Source organism: Cygnus olor, chromosome 18, assembly GCF_009769625.2.
Source record: "Cygnus olor isolate bCygOlo1 chromosome 18, bCygOlo1.pri.v2, whole genome shotgun sequence".
Taxonomy (NCBI): Eukaryota; Metazoa; Chordata; class Aves; order Anseriformes; family Anatidae; genus Cygnus; species Cygnus olor.
In genome coordinates this window covers 11411579-11435087 of record NC_049186.1, presented here as the reverse complement: position 1 = coordinate 11435087, position 23509 = coordinate 11411579, and the positions used below count along the sequence as shown (strand labels likewise).

Here is a 23509-nt window from a genome sequence, read left to right as displayed (position 1 = left end):
TAGTTTTTGAGTCTTGAGCTTTTTATGCCCATAGTTTAATTACTGTTACTTCTACATGAGAGCATATTGGGGGTTGTTTCAGTGATTGATATTTCAATTTCTTTCTGATTAGCCCCTAAAAATGATGTGAACTCTTGTTGGATTTGGATTGAGATAGTAGCGTGAGGAGGGGTCCACTGCCTTCAACCATCCCCTGGGGGGATGCCAGCATCAGGGAGCCTGTTGGCATTGCTACAGATGCAGGGACAGCCCCGATATTTCCCCAGAGAAGAAATTGCAAACAAGTGAAGAAATGACCTTCAGAAACACAGCTTTTCCTAAGCGCGAGTGCTCCTTGAGCTGCACGTATCCTCCTTGGGCAAGACCAAGTAAACTGAACCCGGTGAGATGGCAGCACTGCTTGCCTCCTCGCTGCTGCTGTCGTTAACAAAGCAAATGATCTCGTGCACCAAAGAGGAGCTTGGAGCCCCTCTGCTAATGGCTGCGGGAAGGCAGAGGGGAATGTCCCATCTTCCTGGCATCACTTGAGTTGCCCAGATGTTGTCCTATGGGTACTGAAGAGGTTTTGAAAGTCCCGTAACAAAGATCCCACAACTGTGTTTGTGGAGCAGCCTTCAAGAGTGAATTCAAGTTCTTTTTCCTCCCTCCTCCTCCACTTCACCCAGGGTGGGCAAAAACACATGCAGGTCCTGACCCAGAGCCTGTTGGAAAACATTAGGGTGGCGGGGCAGTTTCCTTATTTCCTTCTTCTCTCGTTGTAGTTCCTGACACGAGTTCAGGCTAAAACTTCAGAGGAGAGGATCAACAAACTCCTCTCTGGCTCTGGGGAAATGCAGAAGCAGCATATGTCTGTGGGAGGGGACTTTGATTGTAGTGTTAACAATAATTGCTTGCCTTGAGCTGAGATGGGACGCAAGGTGCACAGAGGCAGTGTGAGGAAGGTGCCCGTGTGTCCCTGCACACAACCAAGAGCATGCCGCCATGTGTGGCACGGGGCGATGGGGACAGCCTTCCCCTCCGGCCCCTCGGTTGGGCAGGAAACCTGCTCTCTTGTAACTGGGGGGCAAAGGTGACAAAGAAGGAGAGGGGGTGACACTGAGACAGAGCAAAACCCAGGCCACCTTCGGCCACCTTCCTGCACCTCCAGCCCCGTGTCCAGCTGCCAAATCCAGGACCCATCAGCCTTTCTTCAGCAGTGGCACGGACTCGGTCGCAGTGTCTCATGAGCAGCGCTCAGTGCTGACCTGCTCTGGAGACCGTGGAAATCCACGGGAATCTTTGTAAATGCCACTGGCACAATTCAAATCTTTCAAGCCACAAAAAGAGAGTATCTGGCCATATATATCTGAAAGAATATAAGGTGATGCCGAGCGAGTTCCTCTCCCTTGCTTAATGGGCTGACTGTCCTCCGGTGCCGCGATGCTCAGACGCGGCCGAACCTCCTGCCCTGTAGGAAGAGCGGTGTCCCGAGGAGCCAGCCTCGGTCTCCCGGTGGATATTCCTCTTCTGGATCACAGCTAATTTCCCTCATAATAATGCTGAGCATGAACCTCCCACGTGATGCTAATTAGCGCCAAGCCTGTCTCTATAACCAGTGTTACAGGTGGTGGTGATTGCAGCCGCTCGCTCTCGTGGTGTAATTGCTCAGCTCTGAGCAGCGAGGGGCAGCCAGGACCCTCTGCAGAGCGAGCAGTTTCCCCTGTCATTTCCTTGCAAATGGAGAGGGGAGCAATTGTAAAGCAGAGCCTGGGGTTGGCCTTTTGCCTTGAGAGGTGGCTGGCCACCTCCGGGGGCTGCAGGAAGGGGGCTCCTCTTTGCAGCCCCCCCAACGCCCAGGGGTGGTGGCACTGCTGGCAGTGGAGAGGGGGCCGGTGGCTCCTGCTGAGCGCTGGGTGCCTGCATGGGCACAGCCCCCGCTCAGAGGCGTTGTCCTGAGCTTTCGCCCCTCTGCTCAGATGTTTTCCTCCCGGTCCGATGGCTCGCGTTCAACCCAGTGATGCAGGCTCGTGTTTACCCTGTCAAACAACACATCTCCGTCTCCAAACATTCGTCTTACGCAATCCGTGCTCTCCGTGTTTCCGCCCCGGCCGGGAGCAGCTCTGCCAAGTGCTGACCTAATTGCACCCGGGTCCTGCTGGTGCAGGACACCAAAACGTGCCGTGAAGTGGTGCAGGGGCTGTGTAACGCTGCCCGTGCTGCTTGGAGCCGGGCAGGGTCCCGCAGCGCCGAGCTGGCGGAGACGTGCCGCTTGCTGGCTGCCTTGCTCCGGAGGGCTGGGTGGAGGATGCAGTGGTTTAGAGCATCGCAGCAGCACTTTATTTTGGGCTGTCCTTCTGAACTTAATATTTATTATTATTATTCTTATTATTTAACTGGGAGAGCGCTGCTCTGAATGCTACTTGAATTCTTGCAAACCGTGTCGTTCCAAGCCTGGAGTTGTCCTGCTGTTGGTTGTCCGACGTTACCTGCAGCTTTCAGTGCACTTCTTTTGAGGCTTGAGCCAGGTGCCCATCACTGCAAGGCTGGTATACATTTTTTTTTTTAAGCTCAACGTGAGGCTTGCATAAGGCTCTTAAAGTTAGTGTTGCCTTTTAAGCCAAAGGGCCGGAATAAGGTTTACAAGCCATAAAAGCCTCTTATCAAAGTTGATTTCCTCCAATGCACCTTTCATCTTTTATAGTATTTACTTTTCAAATCCTTGAACTTAAAAGGATTAAACAGGTTAAAAGGAAAAAAAGGAGGGAGAAAGAGAAAACAAATAAGAAGGAAGATGGATGGAGTATGGATTATGAGAGGCCCGTATAAAATATGAATTAGGAGAAAGTTTAAACAAAGTGTTGTCCTTTTCCAAACTGCTGGAAGTTAGTGTGCTGCAGGTTTAACTTTAGCGAGTATTTAATCTATCTGGGTATTTTTTCTTCTTTCCAAAAAGAATGGAGAAGGGAGAAGCTGAGGAGGGGGTGTGAGGACTTTGCGTTGTTCTACCTGATCTCCCGACCCCTTCCTGTCCTGCAGTGGGATGGCCACGTGTGATCCACCCCACAGCCCTCGTCCTGCTGCAAAATCATTTCCCAGGCAAGAGATTTTGCAGGAAGAAAAACAAAGATCGTGCAGGCAAAGAGCTGCTAAAATAACAGGAGTTGTGAAAGGGATCAGTGATCCCTTCTGGCAGGGAACCGGGAAGTGTCCCGGGGAGATGCAGGCGCTTCCAGGACGCTTCCCCTGCAGCAGGAGCAGGAAGGGGCAGCAAACCTGGCTTTGCTCTGGGCCACGTGGGCTGGTCCCACTCTGTGCATCATCCCCCTCGTCCTTCCCCGGCCCTTTGCTTCCCCGTGGGGTGAGCTGCCACGTTTGCTGAATTCACATCTAGAAAATGCAGTGGGATTCGGACCTGGCTGCCCTCCGCTCTGCCCTTGCTGGTGGCGCAGGAGGCTCTCGTCAACCAAACCCCCCAGAGCAGGCGGGGAGTGCTGCTGGCAGCTCCTTTTGGCGTCCTCGCTGCCCAGGAGGCTCGCATTAACCGCCTGCGCCCTCCAGAAGGTTGCAATCAGGGGCTTGGCCGGGCTGGTTATGGGTCAGCGGTGGGGTCAGCCCCGCTGCCGGCTCTGGTGCCTCTCCATGGTAGGGTCCAGGGGCAGGCAAAGCAAACACGCCGGGGAGCTGCAGCCAGGAGCCGCGCCTGACCTCCCCGGCCCCGAGCATCCGCCGGTGCTGTGCGGCGCGGGGGGATTTCGGCAGCTGCCTCCGAGCGGGGAGCAGAGCCCCTGGGGATGCCTGAGCAAAACTCTGCTGCCTTCAGAGCGGGTCTGGCTCCGTTTGGTGCTGCCGTGGTTCCTCCACTGCTGTTCCCCCCACCGTGCCCAACAGGCTCTGCTCGTGGCTCTACCGCAGCATTCACCAGTCCCTCAGTTTTAAACTCGTTGCAGCATCCCCTCGGCCGAGCTCTGACATTTTAGGGTGCGTGGGAGCAGGGAGGATGCAGGGGGGCACTTGGGTTTGTAGCAGCCTCTGCCACCGGCTTGGAGGTCGGGTCCTTCCCTGCGGCTTTCCCCTCTGCTCCCCTGCAGGGAGGATAACGTGGAGGGAGGCTGCAGGGGCACACACGGCCCTGGGGGACTGCTAATGAGCGTCAGATCCTTTAACAACCCACTGACGTATGGCGTGGTCTGCGTGGGCAGATTAAGGGCTGAAGTCACTATTTCTCTGACCAGCTCAGCTCTCTGGGGCCGGGCCTTGCAGCCCCAGGGTGATGGCATCCTCCGGAAATAGGGACGGGGCCATCCCTCTCCTCCTGCCTACTCATGCCTGGCTGCTTTGGAAACTGCTTTTTAAACGCCGCTGCTTCAGGCTCTGATGTGAGGGAGGGTGAATTCCCAAGGCGAAACCAAAAAACAGAGCTCAGAGGTTAATGATTAAACCCAGGGCACCTCCGAAACTTCCCAGATACCTCCCGGAGACCACAAACAGTGTGAGTCAACCTGCTGCCACAGGATCCTGACTCAGTGATGCCTGTGAGGCTCTGGGAGTCGTGGGCAGCTGAAGGAATGCTCTGGGGGGCTCAAGCAGAGCATGGTCCTGGGTGCTGGGAAGCCTCCCATGGCATACGCATGATGTTTGCAGACCTGTCCTTCACTGAGCAGGGATTAGCGTCAGAGAGGGCAAAGAACGGCAAAAATAACCAAAAGTGGCTCAGAGCAGATGCTGTTCTTCCCTGCAGCCCCCGTTTCCCATAGGTTTTCTCTGAAATTTCTTTATCAAATGTGTTCTTGAAACTGTTACAGAAAATGCTGGCGAAGCATGCCGGGGGATGCAAAAGGACGGGGAGACCTCGGAGCCTCCCACGCCAACTGGGGGAGGCGCGGAGGAGCTGGGTGCAGGGAAGGGAGGGCTTGCAGGGCGCTGCTCCAGGTTGCTGCTGCCCGTGGAGCTCTGACCCTCCAGAAGCATCCCGGGTGGCTTCAACATGTTCCACCTGCCGGGCTGTGCTGCCCAGAACTTCTCTGAACCCCGCCGTTTTTTCACTTTTTGGTGGCTCTGACTGTAGGCTGCTGCTTAGATTTGAGGGAAGCAGACGGAAACCCCATCGGAGATGTATTTATCTGCGCCTCTGCCTCCCAGCAGCTCCTGCTGCTGCTTGAGGAGGGCAATGGGTGTGTGCAAGACCTGCCAAAACCGTGCTGGGGAGGCAGGAGCGATGAAGGCAGAGCTCGGTGGTGTGGGTGCAGTGCCCCCACTGCCTGCCCCGGGCTGAGCTCGCTGCAGGACGCGTGGAGCAGGGCCCTCCAGCTGAAAGCAAACCTGGCAAGGCAAAACTGAAAAACCCAGCAGCCGCAGGCAGCTCCCTTTTGCCTGCAAAGTGCTGAAAAGCACAGCCCTGCTCAGCAAGGCGTGGGGCGGAAGGGAGCAGGCGTGTTGTGTGTGTGCAGGGAACACCGGGCAGTGTTTGCAGGGAATGTTTAGGGAGGTGATAAAACGGGCCTACGTTTTCTCCCCTGGAGCAAAATCCTCCAACTGGAGGCTCTTAAACTCTTTGCAAAGCTAACTGCTGCACACGGTGTGTAAATCCCACTGCAAGTGAATGGGACTTTGCCCGTCGGGAAGTTAAATCCCTTCTGAAAATGAGACGTGGGTATTTGGTAAAGTCTGCTTTTGGCTTTACCTTTAGGTTCCCTTTTGAGCTGATCTTGCTCTGATGTGGTGAATGCGGCTGTTCTCGGTGGGGTAGGTAGATAAGGATGCTTTCCTTTTACTGAAGGTATTCAAAAACCTGCTCCTGGTAACTTACAGCATTTCTGACCCTGGGGAAAACGTGGCTCTGCTGTGCTTGTGCTGAGGAGCCCCTGAGCGAGCCTTGGCACCAAAGCACCAGGAGCTGAGCCCCGTGCCAGGAGCTCATAGTCTCCCTCTCCAAAATCCAATTGCTGCCCTGCATCCCATTGCTTTCCTGCACCAATATGGGATTTTCCTCTCTGAAAACTCCGTGTCGCTCTGTTTTGGCCTTTGCTGTGAGTGCTTGGAATGTAAATGTGCTCTGGAGCAGCTGTGCTGCGGGGCTGCCCTGCCTCCCCTGGGTGCCGCCGGTGCTCGCCCTCCTCTGCGCGCACCTGGAAGGTGAGGCCGGGCTTCCATCGTGCCGGAGGCTTTCTCCTGGTGCTGGCATCTCCTTGTTCAGCCCAGGGCCCAGTGGCATCTGTCTGCATCCCCGCAGCCATGGGGACTGACTTGAGAGCTTTTTGCAGTGCTTTTTGATGCCAACATAAGCATCACAGCAGGTTTTCCGCAGTGTGTGGGGCTCGGTGCCCAACACGGCCAAGGGAGAGCCCTGCTCCTACAGGGAGGAGGAACCTAGCAGAGAGAGATGCTGATTTAGCCCTGCCATCCTTTGTGCCTGGCAGGAATAATTCTGTGCTGTTCAGGGTGGGGTTCTTAATTTATTATAATGAGCAGAAAATATCATAGAGAGATGCGGAGCCTGTGGCTGGGCTGGGGAGCACATGGGTGGCTGGGGCGCTCTCCTCGCGCAGCCCTGAGGGCAGCCCAGCACCCATCAATTAATTAAAATCTCAAACCCGTGCACAGTCCGGTTTGCCTTGGCTAAAACCAGTGTGAGAAACTTCCTCGCCGCATTTCTGTGTCGTCCGGGCTGAAGTGTTGTCATCCGAGGCTGCTTTGCATGACAATGCGTTGGGCTCTAATTATGCGCAAGGATGCTAATAGGCACAGAGCGTGCTGGATCTCCATGGGAAAACTGTCTGTTTGCAAGGGGCAGGGGGGAGAAAAGAAAAAGAAAATCCACCCAAGCAAAATAAACCATGACAGTTTGGGAAAGGAGGAGGAATGGGGGTGAGGAAAGGGGCTGGGAGGCAGCAGAGGGGTTGAGGAAGGCGAGTATGAAGCTAATAAGGCTCAATTTGGGCTTTTTATTTGGTCTTTTTCTCCGTGGTAAGAGACGCTCCAGTGACAGGCTTCAGTCGCTTCTGCGGTGCTGATAATCTGCAGTGACTTGTGTTGGCTCAAGTTGGGTCTCTGATCCGCAAGCACCAGACACAAGTAGTTTTCTCCCCTACTCTGGGCAGGTTGAGGTGGCTCTGGAACGCGAAACGTTTGGAAATGGCCATGGATGGAGCTGTCTGAGCTTGGGTTTCCAGGACCACAAAGCCCAGGCTCTGCGCAGAGCTGCGGAAGGAGGCCGATGGCCACGCACTTGACACCTGCTCTTGTGTGCAGATGCGTGCCGGGCTCTCAGATGGAAGCTGCTAAGTGTGTAGGGCTGTTATTAGCCCTCATTAAAATGCTCTCTCACTTAGTGAAAGCGAAGAGCATTAAAGAGCCAGGTGCGACCGGCTAAGGAGCTTAAACCTTTCCCTCTCTGTCGGTGCTGATGGAGTCATCTGGCTTTAATGATATTGGCGTTACCTGCCCTGTCGGCGTTTAAAATGGGATGCATGTTAATGTCCAACTGGAACGTGCTTCTGCGTTGTTTCTTTCTAACTCCTTGTGTGCTGCAGAAGTCCTGGGTGGGTGTGTGTCTCCACGGGCAGGGCGCACTGGCACTGTCACCGCGCTGAGCACCTCGGCAGATGGCACCTGCTCAGACCTCTATCTGCTGTCACTGGATAACAATTTTGAAGGCCCACCGGGCTCTGGAGGTTCCTATTAGTGAAGGACATCAGCAAAAATCAGGACTGAACCCTTATTATCTCCACGGTCTGTCCTGTTAGGTCCTAGCTGAGCATTTCATGATTTTGTTGGCTTCAACTCCCGCCTTTTGGTGCCATTATCCCTGTTCCAGAGACGTGGGGTTGGCCTTTTCTGTCGTTGCAGGTGATGCTTGGTCTCCAAACGGTGTTGGTGCTGATGCTGTTCTCATCAGGGAAGGGATGGAGGGATGGGACTGCCCAGGTGCTGGGGCAGGTAGCTCCACAGGGATGTCCCGCATCCGCCCTCCCTCACCCAGTTCAGTCCAGTAGGATCATGCTGGGCTGGGAGAACCTCTGGGCCGGCAGGTCTTCCTCGCGCCAGCACAGGGATGCTGGGCTGAGAGGAGCAAGCTGCTTCCTTGCAAAGCCCCCTCCTGCTATTTCGGTACCGCTGCATAATCCTTCCCCCCTGCACGCAGTGTGCCCTACACCACCCCAATTGCCCCCCTGCTTCACATCGCGTGGCCCAGAGGAAAACTTGAGCCTGGTTTGCTCCAAATCTTTGGGGACTGGGGGAGGCCGGGGGGGACGTAAACATCCAGGGTGGAAAAAATAATCATCTGCGAATGAAAAACTCTGGGTTTTACCCTGAGAAAAGGGGGTTAGACAGCCTGACAGACCTGATGACAGACCGAGTTCGAAAGCACCCTGGCCCCACAGTGCGGAGAGATGCCTTATTGTTTGATCTGGCTGTGAGACAGATTAGCAGCCCCAGGTGGAAAGTCATAATCTGCATTTAAATGGGCCGGTTATAAAAGGTAGGGAGCCCAGGAGCCCGCAGCATTATGCTGTGTCTTTAGGACTCCGTAATCTCTCTTTATTTTCTCCGCAGTCTGACCTGGGGGCACAGTTTCTAATTACCAGGTCACCCTGCTAATATTGTCATTTCCAGCCAGTGGGTGTGAAACCATAGCAACGCCACATTTGCTTCCAAGTTTCTGGAGGAATAAAATTTGCCTTTTAATCACAGAAAATGACCGGGTATCTACCCAGCCCCCCCCCCCCCCCCCCCCCCCCCAAATTACTCTAACTAAAGCAAATCGCTATCGGGGATTTTTTTTTCCCCCAAGATATTCCACCTCGGCCCTTTCCGAAGCCTCACCTTGTGGCTCTGGGCAAAGCCAAGGGACTGAAGGTTGTCCAGGAGCTTGTAGGCTCCGAGCAGGCTGGTTTGGAGGGCAAAGCTTCATGCCCTGCACTTACTTTTCACCAAAGAAACCCCAGACTTCGTTCATAGCAAGCTTTTTGCCTTTAAAGAGTTGCAAGTGGTAAGAGAAGGGGCTGTCAGACACAGCCGAGCTGTGGCAGTGCAATATTTATCGCCCTAGCAGTGATGCCCATGAGCGTGGCTGTCGGGAGATGGGCACCAGCACGGTGGCTCCGGCTCTGGTGGGTCAGCTCCGGGTTTGGGGGGGCTTGGAGAGAGCCCCTGGAGAGCCAGGAGGCACTGGAGCTGCTGTGCTGGGCACCACCTGCACTCGGTGGGTTCCTTACCCCATGCAACTCCGGGGTCTCAGGGCTTCAAAATTTACTTTTTCTCTCTCACCTGCATTGCAATCGCTATGTTGGAAGTGTTTTGAACCTGTTTTTATTTATTTATTTATTTTATTTTATTTTATTTTTGTCCCCTAAGAGCAGATGGTAAAAACTTGGTTGGGATGTGTCAAAAGAACTTCAAAGTTTGGGGAGGCTCCCAAGGGGTGTGCTGGAGAGTGCCCAGCAGGAACCTGCTGAAACACTGGGAGAAATTGGGGTCAGGTCTGGGCTAAAGCTCGGTCCCTCAGGCAGAGGGGCACCTGATGGTGCCGGGCTCCGTGTGGGGCTGTGCGATGCATTTACTGGGTTTCAGAAGCAGCTTCTGACTCAAAGTGAGTCAGACGTGAACTAGAATCACGTTATAAGGTGATTTTCCAGCTGACAGGAGTAGGTTAATTGTAAACTGTCTACTGAAGCTTTAAAACTCCTGTCCAGCCTTATTATTAGCAGTTTAAAATTTATAGAGTGAGACTTTACTTGGTGATAGTTGGTTTGTGCCCAGACAACGCGTGTAATTAATCCCCACACAGGGGGAAGGAAAATCAAATTTCAGGCTTTTTTCCTTTCCCTCTGACTCATCTCGGGGTGTGCAGGGGATCTGGCCGGGCTACCTGAGCCCAGCTGGAGGACCACAGTGGAGAGAAGTTGGGTCAAGTGAGAAACTTCGCTTTGTAGTGACAGAAACCCCAGGTCGGGGGCTGAAAGAGTCCCCCTGACTTGCTGGGCAAACTGGAGCCAGGATCGGGGCTCTGCGGGGTTTTTAAGGGGGTGAAGCCTGCTGCAGGGGCTGGCGCCCACCATCTGGAGGGCTGGGGATGGGACCAGGTCCCCCGATGCTGTTCCCCGCATCTCTGCAGCTCTGGCTCCGCGTGGGTGTCTGCGCGTGGCTGTCTCGGGATGGCCCCCCCGTCCTTCAGCCTGTGGCTTTCCTCAAGTCAGAGCTGCGACCTTGTTAAAAATTGACTTATTCCTGGGCTGAATAGCTGCATCTGTCTGGCGTGGGCAGCCCCGGTCCCGGCTGCAGCTCCCCGTGCTGGGTTGAAGAGCTCCGTTATTGCGTCTCGCTCCCGGGGCGCTGCGGTGGCCGCGCTCGCAGGCTGCACAGACCGAGCCCTCAGACTTTCTCGCTGTAAAACGTTTTACTCCCTGAAAGCTGAGAGCAGCTCCCAGGCAGGTAATTAATTAGAAATGTGATTTGGGAGGCTCGTTTCCCTTCCTTCTGTATGGTTGCTTTTATTTCTTATTTCGAATGATTTTTATTGAGCCTCTTATGAACATGGCTCTGTTTTAATGGAGAAATGGTTCCCCTCCCTACCCCGGGCTTTACAACCAGCTCGTCTCAAAGCTCAAGCTACTCGTCGCCGATGGTCTCAGCCTCTGCGTGCATGCATGTGCGCCCAGAAGCGTGCATTCACGCACACACATGCAGAATTAAAATGGGAATGTGACAGCCGTGGTTTGCTGAGCAGCTCGGATCCAGCTCTGGCGCGGGCCAAGCTCCTGTTGACTTCAGTAGAAACCTTGCCCGGTTTATGAGCCTTTGGAGCCCAGCCCTGAGCAGGGGCTGCTTGTATAACGGCTAGTGCATGATTAGTATTTGTATTACAATAGCACTTCAGGACCCCAATTGCGGCTCAGCGCCCCATTAGAGTAGTCCTTGTACAAACACGTAATAAAGACGTGGGCTCTGACCCAAGGAGCCAACAACTGAGGTCTTTACAGCCCCCGGGGCACCTTAGGATCAATTATTTATATTACAGTAGCACTTACGGCATGTCTGTGCCCACGCCGATGCGAGCGGCTGCGGTGTCTGTGGGGCTGTTCTTGGGAATTTGGGGGGCTGCGGCACGGCCGGGCGGCTCTGGGCTCTCCTGCTCGGGGGGGGGGGGGGGGGGGGTGTTACATCTTCAAGGAGCTGGCTTTGTCTTCCCCATCGCTGAGGGGGCAGCAGGGGGCTGCAGGATCCTCTTCCTGCCCTTCCTCTCGTGGTGTTAGCGTGGCCCCAGGTGCAGTGGCTACTGCACAGCCCCTTGCTCTGGCCGCGTCCTGCTGCCTGCAAGGGTGCTGCTGCAAGGCTGGGAGTGGGAGCAGTCCTTGCAGGTGGGCGCAGCACCTGGGTGAGGGTGAGCAGCAGCGTGGCCGGGGGTGGCGGCGGGACAGAGGGGACAGCAGTGACAGCAGTGGCTCCGCGTCCTGCAGCGCTGCGTGGTGCGGGCTGCATCCTCTGGACCCGTTTCTTGCGCAGCCACTGCTCCGACCCTGCCGCATCGCCATCCGTGAGACAGCCTGAGAGGCAGGGGGTGCTGCTAGAGAGATCTATAAAGGTTGTTATACATATATATATATATATATATATATATATTTAAGTCTTCCCTGATTCCTCGGACCCGTTTATGCTTCGTGTCCCAGCTCTCCTCTCTCCCCACCTTTTCCAGGTGGGTTTATCTTAGCAGCAGCAAAGCCAAGCATCTCAGTCAGCTTTTGCTGCTGTCGGCAGGGGCTGGGGGCTTCGTTTATCCCCCTGCCGGAGCCACCTCCTGGGGTGGGAGCAGTTCCCTCCCGGAGGCTGGGAGCCCCTAACGCTGTGCTGCGGGGGAAAGCCCAGCTCGCTCCTTTCCCTTTGACATATAAATCTCCACCTCAGCTAACTGCCTGGCTCCTGGAACCGGGCCCTGAAAAAGGGAAAGAGAAACCCTAGCAAATCTCCCTCGACTTGCAGCGAGCCCGGCACGGCCGTGATATATCGCTGCGTTACGCGGCCCAAGCGCTGCAGCTGGGCAGGAGCCCCGGCCGATCGCAGGATCCCGGCTCGCAGCTGGCTGCGATCTTGCCTTCTCTCTGGGAGAAAGCCCCGGCTTTAATTCGATGTCAACATGAACAGCTGGCCGCGGAAACGCGAACCCAAGCGCCGTTTCTGAGCAGCTGACACCGCTGCAGGCAGCCGCCTCGCGGAGCCTGTGTGTGGCTGGAGCCGGCCGGGCGCGGAGCCCGGCACAACGGGGAGTTATAGGGCTGCGCTGCCGTGCTCCCAGGGGCTGCTCCGAAATTTTTTTCCCCGTTCTTTAAAACGTAGATATTTTTTCTGAACTGCCGAAATAAGAAAACCCGTCGCTGAGTTGCCAGCAGCCAGTCGCACGGCTCAGCCTCGCTCTGCCCGCTGCAGCCCCAGACCTTTTCGCATGTGGCCCCAGACCTGCGGCTTTTTTGCAGGAGCTGGGGGGGGGGCTCCGGGGGTGCCCCCCACCCTGCCCTGCCCCGCAGCGCTGCCGCCACTCCCCTGGCGCTTCCCAAACCCGCCGCGCAGCATTGCACATCTGTCCCTGCGCCCGCTGTTATCTGCTGCGGCTCAAACCTGCCCTGCAGCATTGTCAGAGTTCCCTTGAATTCATTTTTTTTTTTCCCCACCCCTCCTTCTGCTCTGCTTTCTAGCACAAAGTGCCTGAAGCTCTGCAGCTTTTCCATCTTTTTTTTTTTTTTTTTTTTCTTTTCGGTTCCCCCCCGGAGGGGCAGAGCCCTGCGGTGGGGGCCAGGAAGCCCGGCACTGCACGGGGAGCCGGGTCCAGCTCGGCTCTCTGAGTCTGAGGCCTTAAAGCCCACACCATAAGTCAACAGTGCAGGAATTATAGGTCCGGGGTTGGGTCACGAGCTTTGCTCTTTGGGTTTCTTGCAAGGAGGATTTCCCCGGGTGCTCCCAGCTGGAAGGTGGCTCTGTGTCACGGAGGGGAGCTGGGCACGGCTGTGTCGGGGACAGAAGTGGCACCGCCGAGCAGCTCGGGCTCTTCCCATTGCGGTGGCACTTGGGGTCGTCCCCACCATGCCCTGCTCCCACCGTGCCCTTCTCGCTGCACCCAGTGCATGCCGTGAAGGCTGCCTGGGGTCCCTGGGCAGGCAGGCAGTGGCTGTCCCATTTTCGGGATGTTTCCCAGCTCATTCCTGGGTTACAGCTGGTGCATGAGCAAGGCGTGAGCTGCGTTACTGAGCTGTTTGTCTGCTGCGGGCTCCCCAGAGCACCGATGGGGCTGCCAAGCTCTCGTGGGGGCTCCCGGGTGGTTCCTCGCCACATCACGGGAGCTGCAGGTGTTCTCCTTCCCAAAGGAGAGGAGAAGCCAAAGCTCCCAGCGGGCAAGGTCCGGTCAGGGCAGGGAAACCCAAACCCACTGCGGGACACGGCTGGGACCGGAGCGTTCCCACCAGCCGCGGTGGCTGACTGCACAGGTAAATAGTGACACTGACCCTAACTAATGCACAAAGTAAATGAATCCCTTTCAGTTAATTGGCTTAAGTGTTACTTGTAGCGAGAGTAAATATTTTACAACGGCGCTGAAGCTTTGCAGTGCGGGCATGCGCTCGCGGGGCCCTTTGTGCTCTGGGCTGGGGCTGCAGCCAGGGGGGGGTCCCTTGGGGACTGGGTGGGCTTTTAGGCGGGGAGAGAAGCAGCAGTGGGTGAAATCACCTTGATGCTGGATCAGGCAGCATTTACAAACGCAGCTTCTGCCTTGTGCTATGCCCTGCAGTGCGTCCTGGAGCAGCGGGGTGCTGTGGGATGGATCCCAAGTTGTCCCGCGATGTGCTTGCCTCGGGGCACGGGGCTGATGCACGCTCACCGGCCTCTCCCGGGGCAATGCTGGGTCAGGTTATCGCATTTTTGCAGGATCCACTTTTCATAGGTGAATAACTGTGCCCTGGGAGGGAAAGGAAGGGACCTGCCTGAGCCGGTGCTGTCACAGCCGCGTTGGCACCGCGCTCCGTGGGGCAGAGGATGCGCCGGGCTCAGCCCCGCTGTGCCCCAGGGGCTCCCCACAGCTGGACCAGAAAAGCTGTGGGGTTAGGGACCACGCGTGCTTGGAATCAGCTTTATCCTGTTTTGGGAGAATTTCAGCTTTTTCTGCAAAATACAGCCCGCCTTGGCCAAGCTGAGGCTGCCTTGGAGGGGGGGGGGGCTTCACAGGTGCAAGGTGGGGACCCCCACCCGGGCACGGCTGGCACAAAGCTGGGAGAGAGCAGCAGGGATGGGGCAGGATCGGACCCCGGGGTCTGTGCTGGTAAAAGAGGGGGCTCCCCAGTGCCCCCCCCAGTGAAGTCACACCCTGCTAGGGCTCTCCTTGAAGGCTGCCAATAACTCAGACTCCAGGAGAGGGGAGTTAACTTTTAATACAACGTATATTTATTGCAAACAATAATATACAAAAAAAAAAAAAGGTAAGTTTCACGAAGAGAAGGATCTTGCGAACAAAACAAAACAAAAACTTACCTAAAGACAAAATATGATTTAAATGACAGGTCTTTTAAGTTACAGAAATACTTTAAAAAGATCCGCTTTTATACAGAAATAGAAAGATGCCATATTATAAGAGTGCTTTAAGATTTTTTTTCTTCTACTGAATCCCTAAAAAAAAAATGTTAACAAATATATAATTTTTTTAAATAAAAAAAAAAAAAGTTTGCTGTCTTTTTTAAAAAGCAATCCTTAACTGTTCAGCCACAGCTTCACCAAAGTCCGTGTCCCCACCTCGAGCCATTTTGGGGGGGTGGAAGGCTAAAAACGGTGCCGCCCCGCGCAGGCGCCGCCGGGGCGTTGGGTCTCGTCCTCGCACGAGCTCGTGTGTCCCAGAGAGCTGAGGCAGAAAACAAGGCAAATGATTCAGTGATACGCTACATTTGCAATCTTTAGTTTGTACAAATTCTTTTTTTTTTTCCAGTTTATCCTTAAGACGAAAGAAAAAAAAAAGGAAGAGCACAAGTTTGTACAAACCCAGGACACAGATTCCAAAAAGAATAATAATAATAATAATAAAAAAGGAATTAAAGAGATAAATAAAGAACTGGTTACAGTTTAGACCATAATTTAACAGGCACGGTTACCTTCCAAATAATGCTCCAACAAACATAATCGCTTTTGAAAGGACTTAAAATAGAAGGGAGATTTAAAAAAAAAAAAGAAAAAATCATGATTAAAAACTGCTCTTCTCATAGAATAAATAATTTAAAGTCTCTCTGACGTCCCTCGAGCAGCCCGTGGAAGCCAAGGAGCCCAGGGCCGGGTTCTGCATCAGCACCGGGGTGTGAAGGGAGCAGGGACGGGCAGAGCTGGGGACCAGTGATTATCACAGGGCTGCTTTAAGGCTTCTCCGTAGCGCTTTTTTTTTTTTTGCTGTATTTATTATTTTTTTTTTCTTAAGGCTCAAGGTTATTAAAAAATAAAGTTAAAAATCTCCTCCTGGCTGCTTTTTTTTTTTTTGCTATTCTTGAGTTAGAAAAATAAAGCCTCTTCCATGCTCATCCCCGCACAGGCTCAGCTCACGTCTCCCGCGCTGCAGAGCTGACCATCGCCAAGCCTGGCGCTGGCCGCTGACAGAGCTTTGTTCCGAGTTAGAAGCACGCAGTTTTGCTTTTTTATTTTTATTTTTAGAGAAAAAGACACTTATTCTATACAAAAATACCTCTGACTGCAAGAAAACCTAGGACTGCTCCACTAAGTGTCATTTTTAGCTGTTGGAAAAATAAGAGCATTTAAAAAATCTCTAAAAAATATGTATAAATCCCCGCAAATTGGTAACGAATCATACACAGTACATACTAAAAAATATTTAAAATAGAGAATATTCCTCACAGAGGACTGAGTTCTCTCTTTTTTCCCCCCCCTTTTTTTTTCTTTTTTTAATTACTGCTAAAAAAAAAAAAACAAAACTTGTTACAAAAGTCCAGAGAACGGATAACCGAGCCGGTTGCTAGAAATCTCATCACCCTGCACCCTCGAAGCCAAGTCAAAGTCCAGTCCTTGCTGCACCGCGGGCTCTCGGAGTGGTCTCGCCACTCCCCGGGGGACGCTGAAGTGCAGAAGGCTCGAGGCGCTCCCTCCTCCCCGCCGCCTTGAACTTGAGCGTCTTTTTTTTTTTTTTTTTTTTTTTAAATTTTTAATTATTATTTTGATTTCAAAGCAGGAAAAGTCTGCGGAAGTTCTCTGCTCTTGTTGCTGCTTTCGCGATTTTTTTTGTTGTTGTTGTTTTCCTCGTTTATTTATTTGTTTTTAAATGGCTTTAGGGTCTGGTGAGCTGTGTGTAGACGGGCTGTTCCCAGTGCTGCGGGCTGTGGGTCTGGGGGATGGAGGGGACCCCAGAAGTGTCTGCAATGGGGGTGTACATGGGGCGCTGCGTGGGGTTCATGTAGGTGAAGGTGGAGTACAGGCTGCTGCTCTGCCCGGCGGCGTGGCTGTAGTAGGAGCTGGAGTTCTGGTGCTCGCTGTAGTCGTACTGGGAGCGGGTGATGGGGGGGTAGGAGGAGCCGTAGTGCTGCAGGTTGAAGGAGCTGTAGTTGAGCTGCTGCGGCGAGTGCTGCTGCTGCTCGCTGTAGTGGCTGGGGCTCAGCTGCTCCGTCTTGATGTGCGTCCGCTGCTGCGCCTGGCCCTGCTCGCCGCTCAGCGCCGGCAGCCCGTGCTGTGCCGGGGGCTGCGGGGGGGGCTGCGGCGGGGGCTGCGGCTGCTGCTTGGACATCCAGACGTGCCCGGCGCCGGCTGGCGAGCCGGCCGAGCTGCTGATGCCGTAGCTGCCGGTGTAGGTGACCTGGCCGGGTTGGCCGTGGGTGGCCGGGACCCCCGGGTGGCCGTTGGGGGGGAGGTACTGGTCGAATTCGTTGACGTCGAAGGTTTCGATGTTGGAGATGACGTCGCTGCTGAGCTCGCCGATGTCGACGTCTCGGAAGTCGATGTGGGGCGGCTGCCGGCCGCCTTCTTGCAAGGGGCGGCCCTCGCGCTTCAGGTCCTGCTTGCCCGGCTGCGCGTCCGTCTTGGGGGTGGTGGGGGGCGTGGGGGGGCCCTGCGATTGCCCTGCGGAGGAAGGAGAGGGCATGTGCGTGAAGGGGGTGTCGCTCTTAGTGTGATCGCGGCATTAATGGGTAATTAATGCAAGGCAGCAGCGCCTGGCTGGGGGGAGCAACTGTGTGGGGTAACACAAACAGCTCCGGGTGTGGGCACCACAAACACCAGCCCTGTTGGTAAAATTTTACCCTGCTGGGTAAAACAACCAAGACTTCAGAGACGAGCAGCGAGAGCAGGGACAGCTTTCTGTTCACTTTTTTTTTTTGTTTTTTTTTTAAAGCATGGGTTCCCATTGCTCATGGGCAGAGTGGGGTGGAAGTGTCTGCAAGGGCTGGCACACGCGGGCGAGCGCTTGTGTGCCTGTGCTACGGGCAAGGCTGGTGGGCAGCCACGCAGCTGGCCCCTTCTCCCTGCATTTAAAGCTCTGTTTCATGTTTTTCCCCCCCTCCCCGTATCCGATCCTGGCCTGCTATGGGATGCATCCTTGCTCAAGGAGCTGTGACTTAACGCCCCGTAACTCGGAGCGGGGCGGGGGCCCGCGGGTACCTACCCGAGTGCTCCCCGGGGGAGTGCACCTCGCTGATGCTGGAGGACGACTGCGGGGAGTCTGCCTGCAGCGCCTTGAAGATGGCGTTGGGGGAGATGTGGGTCTGCTCGGAGCCTTCCTCCTGCTCCGACTGCCCGTTCTTCACCGACTTCCTCCTCCGCGGCTGGTACTTGTAGTCGGGGTGGTCCTTCTTGTGCTGCACCCGCAGCCGCTCGGCCTCCTCCACGAAGGGACGCTTCTCGCTCTCGTTCAGCAGCCTGGGGGGGCACAGGGCGAGGGGTCAGCTGCGGCTTGTGGGGGGCTCTAGGGGCTCCCCCCACTATGGCATTAACACCAGCTCGTCCTATCCCTAAACCTCCCCTCTGATCTCCCCAACAGGGATGCAAAGTCCCCCTCAGTGTTGAACCCCCTGGCTGGGGTGCACGCTGGTTGTCACCCCCATTTTCCCTCACAGCCAGATTGTTTCGGTGGCCAAAAGAGACGTGCAGGAGCCATGGCAGGGTCTGGCCCTTGCTGTTCCCGGCCTGCCCCCCCCCTGCTTTGGGCGCACACCCCGTCCCCGGGGCGCTTTGGGTGACGGCTCCTTCCCTGCCTGCCAGGGACGGATTTGCTCACTGCTTTCTCCTCCGGCTGCGAGAGCAGCCGCAAATTTAGGATTTCCACCCCCTCCTTTCTGCAGTCAGCCAGAGGCAGCCAGGTGACTCACTTTCCTTCTGTTTTTCTCCCCTCCCTGCCTTATTTTGGAAGTCAGAGGGCACCCGGCCATGCGCGCTCAGGGCACCCACCCACCCGGGGCTTGGCGCAGCCTCGCCGGCTTTCGCCCCGCGCCCGGCTTCTGCCACCCCCTCCCCGCATCGCCTCTCTCCCCTCTCCTCCTGCACGAAGCTGATGCAATCCAGCAGGACCATCGCTTCCTCGGACGGGAGCGCGACCGAACGCCCGCCGAGGCAGGCCCTGCTCCCCCCCTCCCCGGCCGTGGGGGCCCCCCTCGCACCCGCGCCTTGCTCAGGCAGAGGAACCCCTCGCAAGACCAGGAGGCGGCCGCGGGGAGCTACTTTCCCTGCTTCTCCCCTACTATTCCGGCCTCCCCTCCACCAAGCAAAGTTGCCAGCGCATGCAAAAGTTTTCCACAAGTTTTGCGAGCTTCAAACCCTCCTCTCCCTCCTTTCCCACCTCCTCCTCCTGCCATTACAACCAGGGTAGACTTCGCAGGCTGCAGCCTCCCTCCGGCGTCTCCCCCCGCCCCAGCCCACCCCAAAGCTGAGCGGTCAGCCCCGCACTCACCTCCAGAGCTTGCCCAGGGTCTTGCTGAGCTCCGCGTTGTGCAGATGCGGGTACTGGTCAGCCAGCTTCCTCCGGGCCGCCTGGGCCCACACCATGAAGGCGTTCATGGGTCTCTTCACGTGGGGCTTGTTTTTGCTGGATCCGTTCACGCGGACCGGCATGGGCACCAGGGTCCAGTCGTAGCCCTTGAGCACTTGGCTCACCGCCTCTCGGATGCACACCGGGAACTTGTCCTCGTCGCTCTCCTTCTTCAGGTCCGGGTCGCCCTTGGGGAAGGTGTTTTCTTGGGGTCTGGTGTTCTCCGTGTCCGAGCCGGATCCAGAGGGGCAGGGGGACCCGGCGGAGTCATCCGACATGGTGGGGCTGGGGGCGTCGGAGATACATTTGTCCTGTTCTTCTGTCATTTTCATGAAGGGGTCTAGGAGATTCATGCGAGAAAGTGGCAGAGGGGGGGGAGCAGGGGGCGAAAAAATTAAAAAATTAAAAAAGAACCGGCTGGCTAAGGGGCAGGGTTTAAAAAAAAAAAAAAAAAAAAAAAAAAGCAAAACGAGGAGAGGCGAAGTCTCCACCAGCGTGCAGCCCGGCCGGGGAGAGGGAGGGAAGAAAGCTGGAAAAGCTTGCAAAAGTTTTTTTTTTATTTATTTATTCTTATATAATTTTCTCTTTCCCTACCCGTCCGAAATCGAGCGGGGAGGGGGGGGGAAAGGGAGAGGAGGGAAAAACTTTTGCGAGCTGCGCGAGGCGGAGGAGCGGACCCGCGGCGTGGGGCCGGGCGCTGCCCCGGCGGTGTGCGCGGCGCGGCTCCGCAGCGCGGCTTCTGCGCCCCGCGCCGCTGCGCGGGAATAAATACCCTGCGCGGCCATTTCGGGCCGCCAGCGCTCCGCCAATGGCAGCCCGGCCCCCGGGGGCTGGCGAGCACGCCATTGGCTGAGAGGCCGCCGAGGGGGCGGGGCCGGGGGGCGCGCAACTCCGCGCTGCGCTGCGCTGCGCCGCGCAAGGGCGGGCGGGCGGCTCGGGGCGGGGGGGGGCGCGCAGCGCAGCGCGGAGGTGCCCAGCGCTCCGCACCCGGCGCGGCGCTGCGCGGCCCCGCCGCCGGGTTCGGGGCTTTGTTGGGTGCTGAGCCCCCCCCCCCCCCATCCCGGTGCTGGGGCGGGGGGAGGATCCTGGGCGTCCCGTCCCACCCCCGCCGGGGGCCGGGTGCGGAGCAGCGCGCAAGGGGCCGGGTGCGGATTTTGGGGAGCGGGCCGGGGGCGCTGCGCGGCGCCGTCCGGAGGGGGCGCCAAAAGCCCAGGAACGGCGCGGGGAGAACGGGGGCGGGGAGCGCCCGGGGAGGGGGCTGCGGGGCGCCGCCCCTGCTGGGGCTGGGCGGGGGGGGGTGTGGGAGGGGGTACAGAGCCCCAAATCCCCTAAATCCGCTTATTTAAAAGTTTTTATTATTTTTTTTTTTTTTTGGGTGGGGGGCGCACCCGGTGGAGCCCGGTGCCCGCCGCGCTCTGCTTTGCTCGGTGCCCCTTGCACCGCGGTGCTGCGCGATGTGCCCCCGGGACCCCCCCCCCCACCCCCCCAACCCCGGTGCTGTCGGGGGCTCCTCGGATGCCCGCTGCCACCGGCCCGTCCCGTTCCCCCCCCCACCCCGTGCGGGGCCGCTGGGCGAGGGGAAGGGGCTCGGCCCCTCCTCCGTGCCCCCGCCGGGCTTTGCCCAGTTGACCGAGGCGCCTCGGCGGGACGCAAGGGCAGAAAGCAAACAAACGAGCCCTGGGAGCCTTCCAGGTCCTATCTCTGGATAAATACAGATAGCGCCCTTTGTAGCGAATCACCCAGTACCTGCGTTTTATTAGCGTGCTGCTTTCTCACGTGCGTAAGGCTGAGCACGGGGTGCTGGCAGAAGCAGCTGTGCGGACGGCGAGCAGCGCAGAGCTCGTCTTTTAGGGGTTTCGAGGAAAGGGGCTCTCTGGGGAGAAGCCCCTTTTGGGGAGCAGATGTGCACGAAGGCAGCCCCAGGCAGCCGGGCGAGCTGCCCTCCTTCCCTGTGTCCCACCCCTGGGCGCTCGGCTCCCCAGTGGAAGAGCTTCCATCCGTGCTCCCGTACAAAACCCGCAGACCATAATTTTTCGACTCACGTGCTGATGTTGGTGCTTTATTGAGGCTGCTTAAATTCGCAGCCTTTTGTCCTTTTTGGACAGTTCTCAGGGCAGCGTCCCGCTCAGGAGCTGTGCGGTGGCGTGGATCCCTCATTGTCACCGTTACGCCGTTACGGTTGTAAGGGTCTTCTAAAAGTACTGGAAATGGCATATGAAAAAAATTAAAAAAAAAAAAAAAGTTAAAAAAAAAAAGTAAAAAAGAAAGAAAAAGGCAGTGGAGGAAGGAGCTCTGAATAAATGCATTTGCAAGCAATCTCCCCGCTAGACCCTGCTTGTCTTTTGCTATCTTTCCCTGAGATTTTTTTTGCTTGCAAACTTTTGGGAAGTAGTTATCTTTGGGGGAGTTGCAAGGTAAGTGTCTGTCCTATTTACAGAGCCTTTGTCTGACAGAATGGGGGACAGAGCAGACGCTGATTTTTCTTCATGAGCACTTGGGGTTTCTTATGCTTGGCTGCGGCACAGAAGACCATTTTCACAGCCTTCTGTATCTTTACTTTGCTAACTGTGCACTAGTCCAATAGGAGATATGCTGAGTTTTGTATCATTATTTGCAGCGGAAAGAGAAAACTTATAATAAAAGTTAAAGGGGAAAACTTTGAAATATTTTCTCTTGGCAATTTCAGCTCTAGGTTAGTGCACGAGCGGAATTTAGCTCAGCAAATCTCTTTTAATGTATGTATTTGTTATAGGAACATCAAAGAAAACTCAGGCAGGAGATTGTGCTTATCTCAGCTGGAGCTGCTCTAGCAAAAATCCGAACAAACGTACCTGTAGGAGAAAAGTACGGTGACAACGTTGTTCCAGGGCTTTACTGCTGATTGGCAGAGATAAACACAAAAACAATTTGGGAGGATAATTGATTTAATGAGAAGTGTAATAATTAGAACATTTTTCATTCGGAAAGTCCATCTGCTGAAAGGGACTCTGCCTTTTCATTACAAAAGAATCCGTTTTAACAACAGAAAGTAGTTTGGCAAGTTTGAACAATAAACAAAAGCGAAATGTAAAAGAGCTTTCCAGTTATGTTATCGCATGTAATTTTATAATTTCTGAATTACTATTTTGAATTCCTGTTCTATGGACTATTTAGACGATATGGACGAGTTGATTAAGCACAGTCATTTTGCAAGGTTAGAAGTTTCCTTTAAAGTGACAAGCTGCTGGTGCTTTTACGTCAGGATGGAAGTTTTCTTTTCTTTTTGAAGAATTAACATTGTTTTATCCTAAGTGGCAAGCTCAGGTACCAGGAAAGATTTTTAGCAAGAAGCCTGCGGGTTTTGGTCCTCGTTTGATGTTTTTTCTTCCTCATGCTAAATCAAACCCCTGTCTTTTAGGGAACAATCCTTGCAAGCCTCCGAGCAGAGAGCGAACGAGATGAGGTTTTAGCAGCAAAGGGGACAGCAGCTGCGTGGGGTCTTTGGGGAGATTTTACCCTCCAGCCCTACAAATGCAGTGCGGCAATACAGACGTGCATCAGGGCTGGTGTGCTGCAGCATGCTGTGATTTATTGGAGTTTTATGGGGGCTCACCCGATGAGCATGGGTGCGTTTGCTCCTTCCTGACACCGTCGTGCCTCCTGTCCCGCTGCGGGCGGTCCGGGAGCACCCGGCCGAGGGATCTTTGGTGGGTGCTGGCCTCGTGAGGCAGGCAGTGATGGCACCCGGCCCCTCTGACCTCACGTGCTGCCCACGGAGCAGCTCCCCGGCCCGGCGACAGACCCGCTTTGACGCTGGCACGCTGCCTTCCCGCGCGGGGAAACGCTTTCCTGCTCGCCTTTGCCACGCCGTGAAAGCCGCCGCTCTGACGGCTCTGTCTGGGGGCAAAACGGCAAGATTTGGCTTCTGGCAGAATTCCCTAAAAACAAAGATGCTCCTGCAGCCAGGATGCACTGATACCTCTTTGTTTTGGTATAAAAAGTGATTATATTGGTCGTTATCGATGGCACAAAACACGGATGCCAGATGCGATCGTGCCATGGAAGCTGGCCGGGACTGCTGCTGCCTTTCTGGGACAGCACCTGGGGGGTGCAGTGTGGTTAACTGCAGTGTCATTAATGTTCCCTCCTATAAGAATCACTACATCCTCAATAACGATATTAAAAACGAGAGTTTTGCTGCACCTACCACGCAGAAAATCATTCCCACAGCTCACAAGGCTTTGCACGCTCCGGGTTTTTGCTCGCTAATAAATCGTGGCTGGGAGCTGGGAAGGGTCAGCCCTGCCCCTGGCCGCAGCTGAAAATTTTCACCTGCGGCACAAGATGTTAGCGTTTTAGCTCATTTTTCTCAGCCAGCTTTTTTTTTTCAGTCACGGTCGGGTCTTCAGTGTTCTTCTTGCATCTCCCCGAATCGGCTGTTGGTGCGCTGAGCGACCAGCGCTGCTTTTCCCTCGCAAACACACGTTGCTGCTGCAAAGGCTGCCGGGACCCCGCGCTGGGGGACACGGATGGTCCCCGGACACACGCTGGGCCCTCCATCGAGGCCCTTCC

The 23509-nt window shown here is 55.5% G+C and overlaps 2 protein-coding genes across 16 annotated transcripts in view; one reads left to right on the top strand and one right to left on the bottom strand.

Annotated features, from left to right (window-relative positions):
• LOC121057155 overlaps positions 1-23509 on the top strand; it is a 190494-nt gene that overhangs the window by 111071 nt on the left and 55914 nt on the right. The gene's annotated exons all lie outside the window — the stretch shown is intronic.
• On the bottom strand, positions 15484-19739 carry SOX9 (SRY-box transcription factor 9). Its single transcript, XM_040530924.1, has 3 exons — positions 18881-19739; positions 17600-17853; positions 15484-17058 (listed from the first exon to the last, which is right to left on the bottom strand). Exons 1-3 carry the CDS (start codon positions 19309-19311, stop codon positions 16274-16276), a joined length of 1470 nt encoding a protein of 489 aa, XP_040386858.1. The 5' UTR covers positions 19312-19739; the 3' UTR covers positions 15484-16273.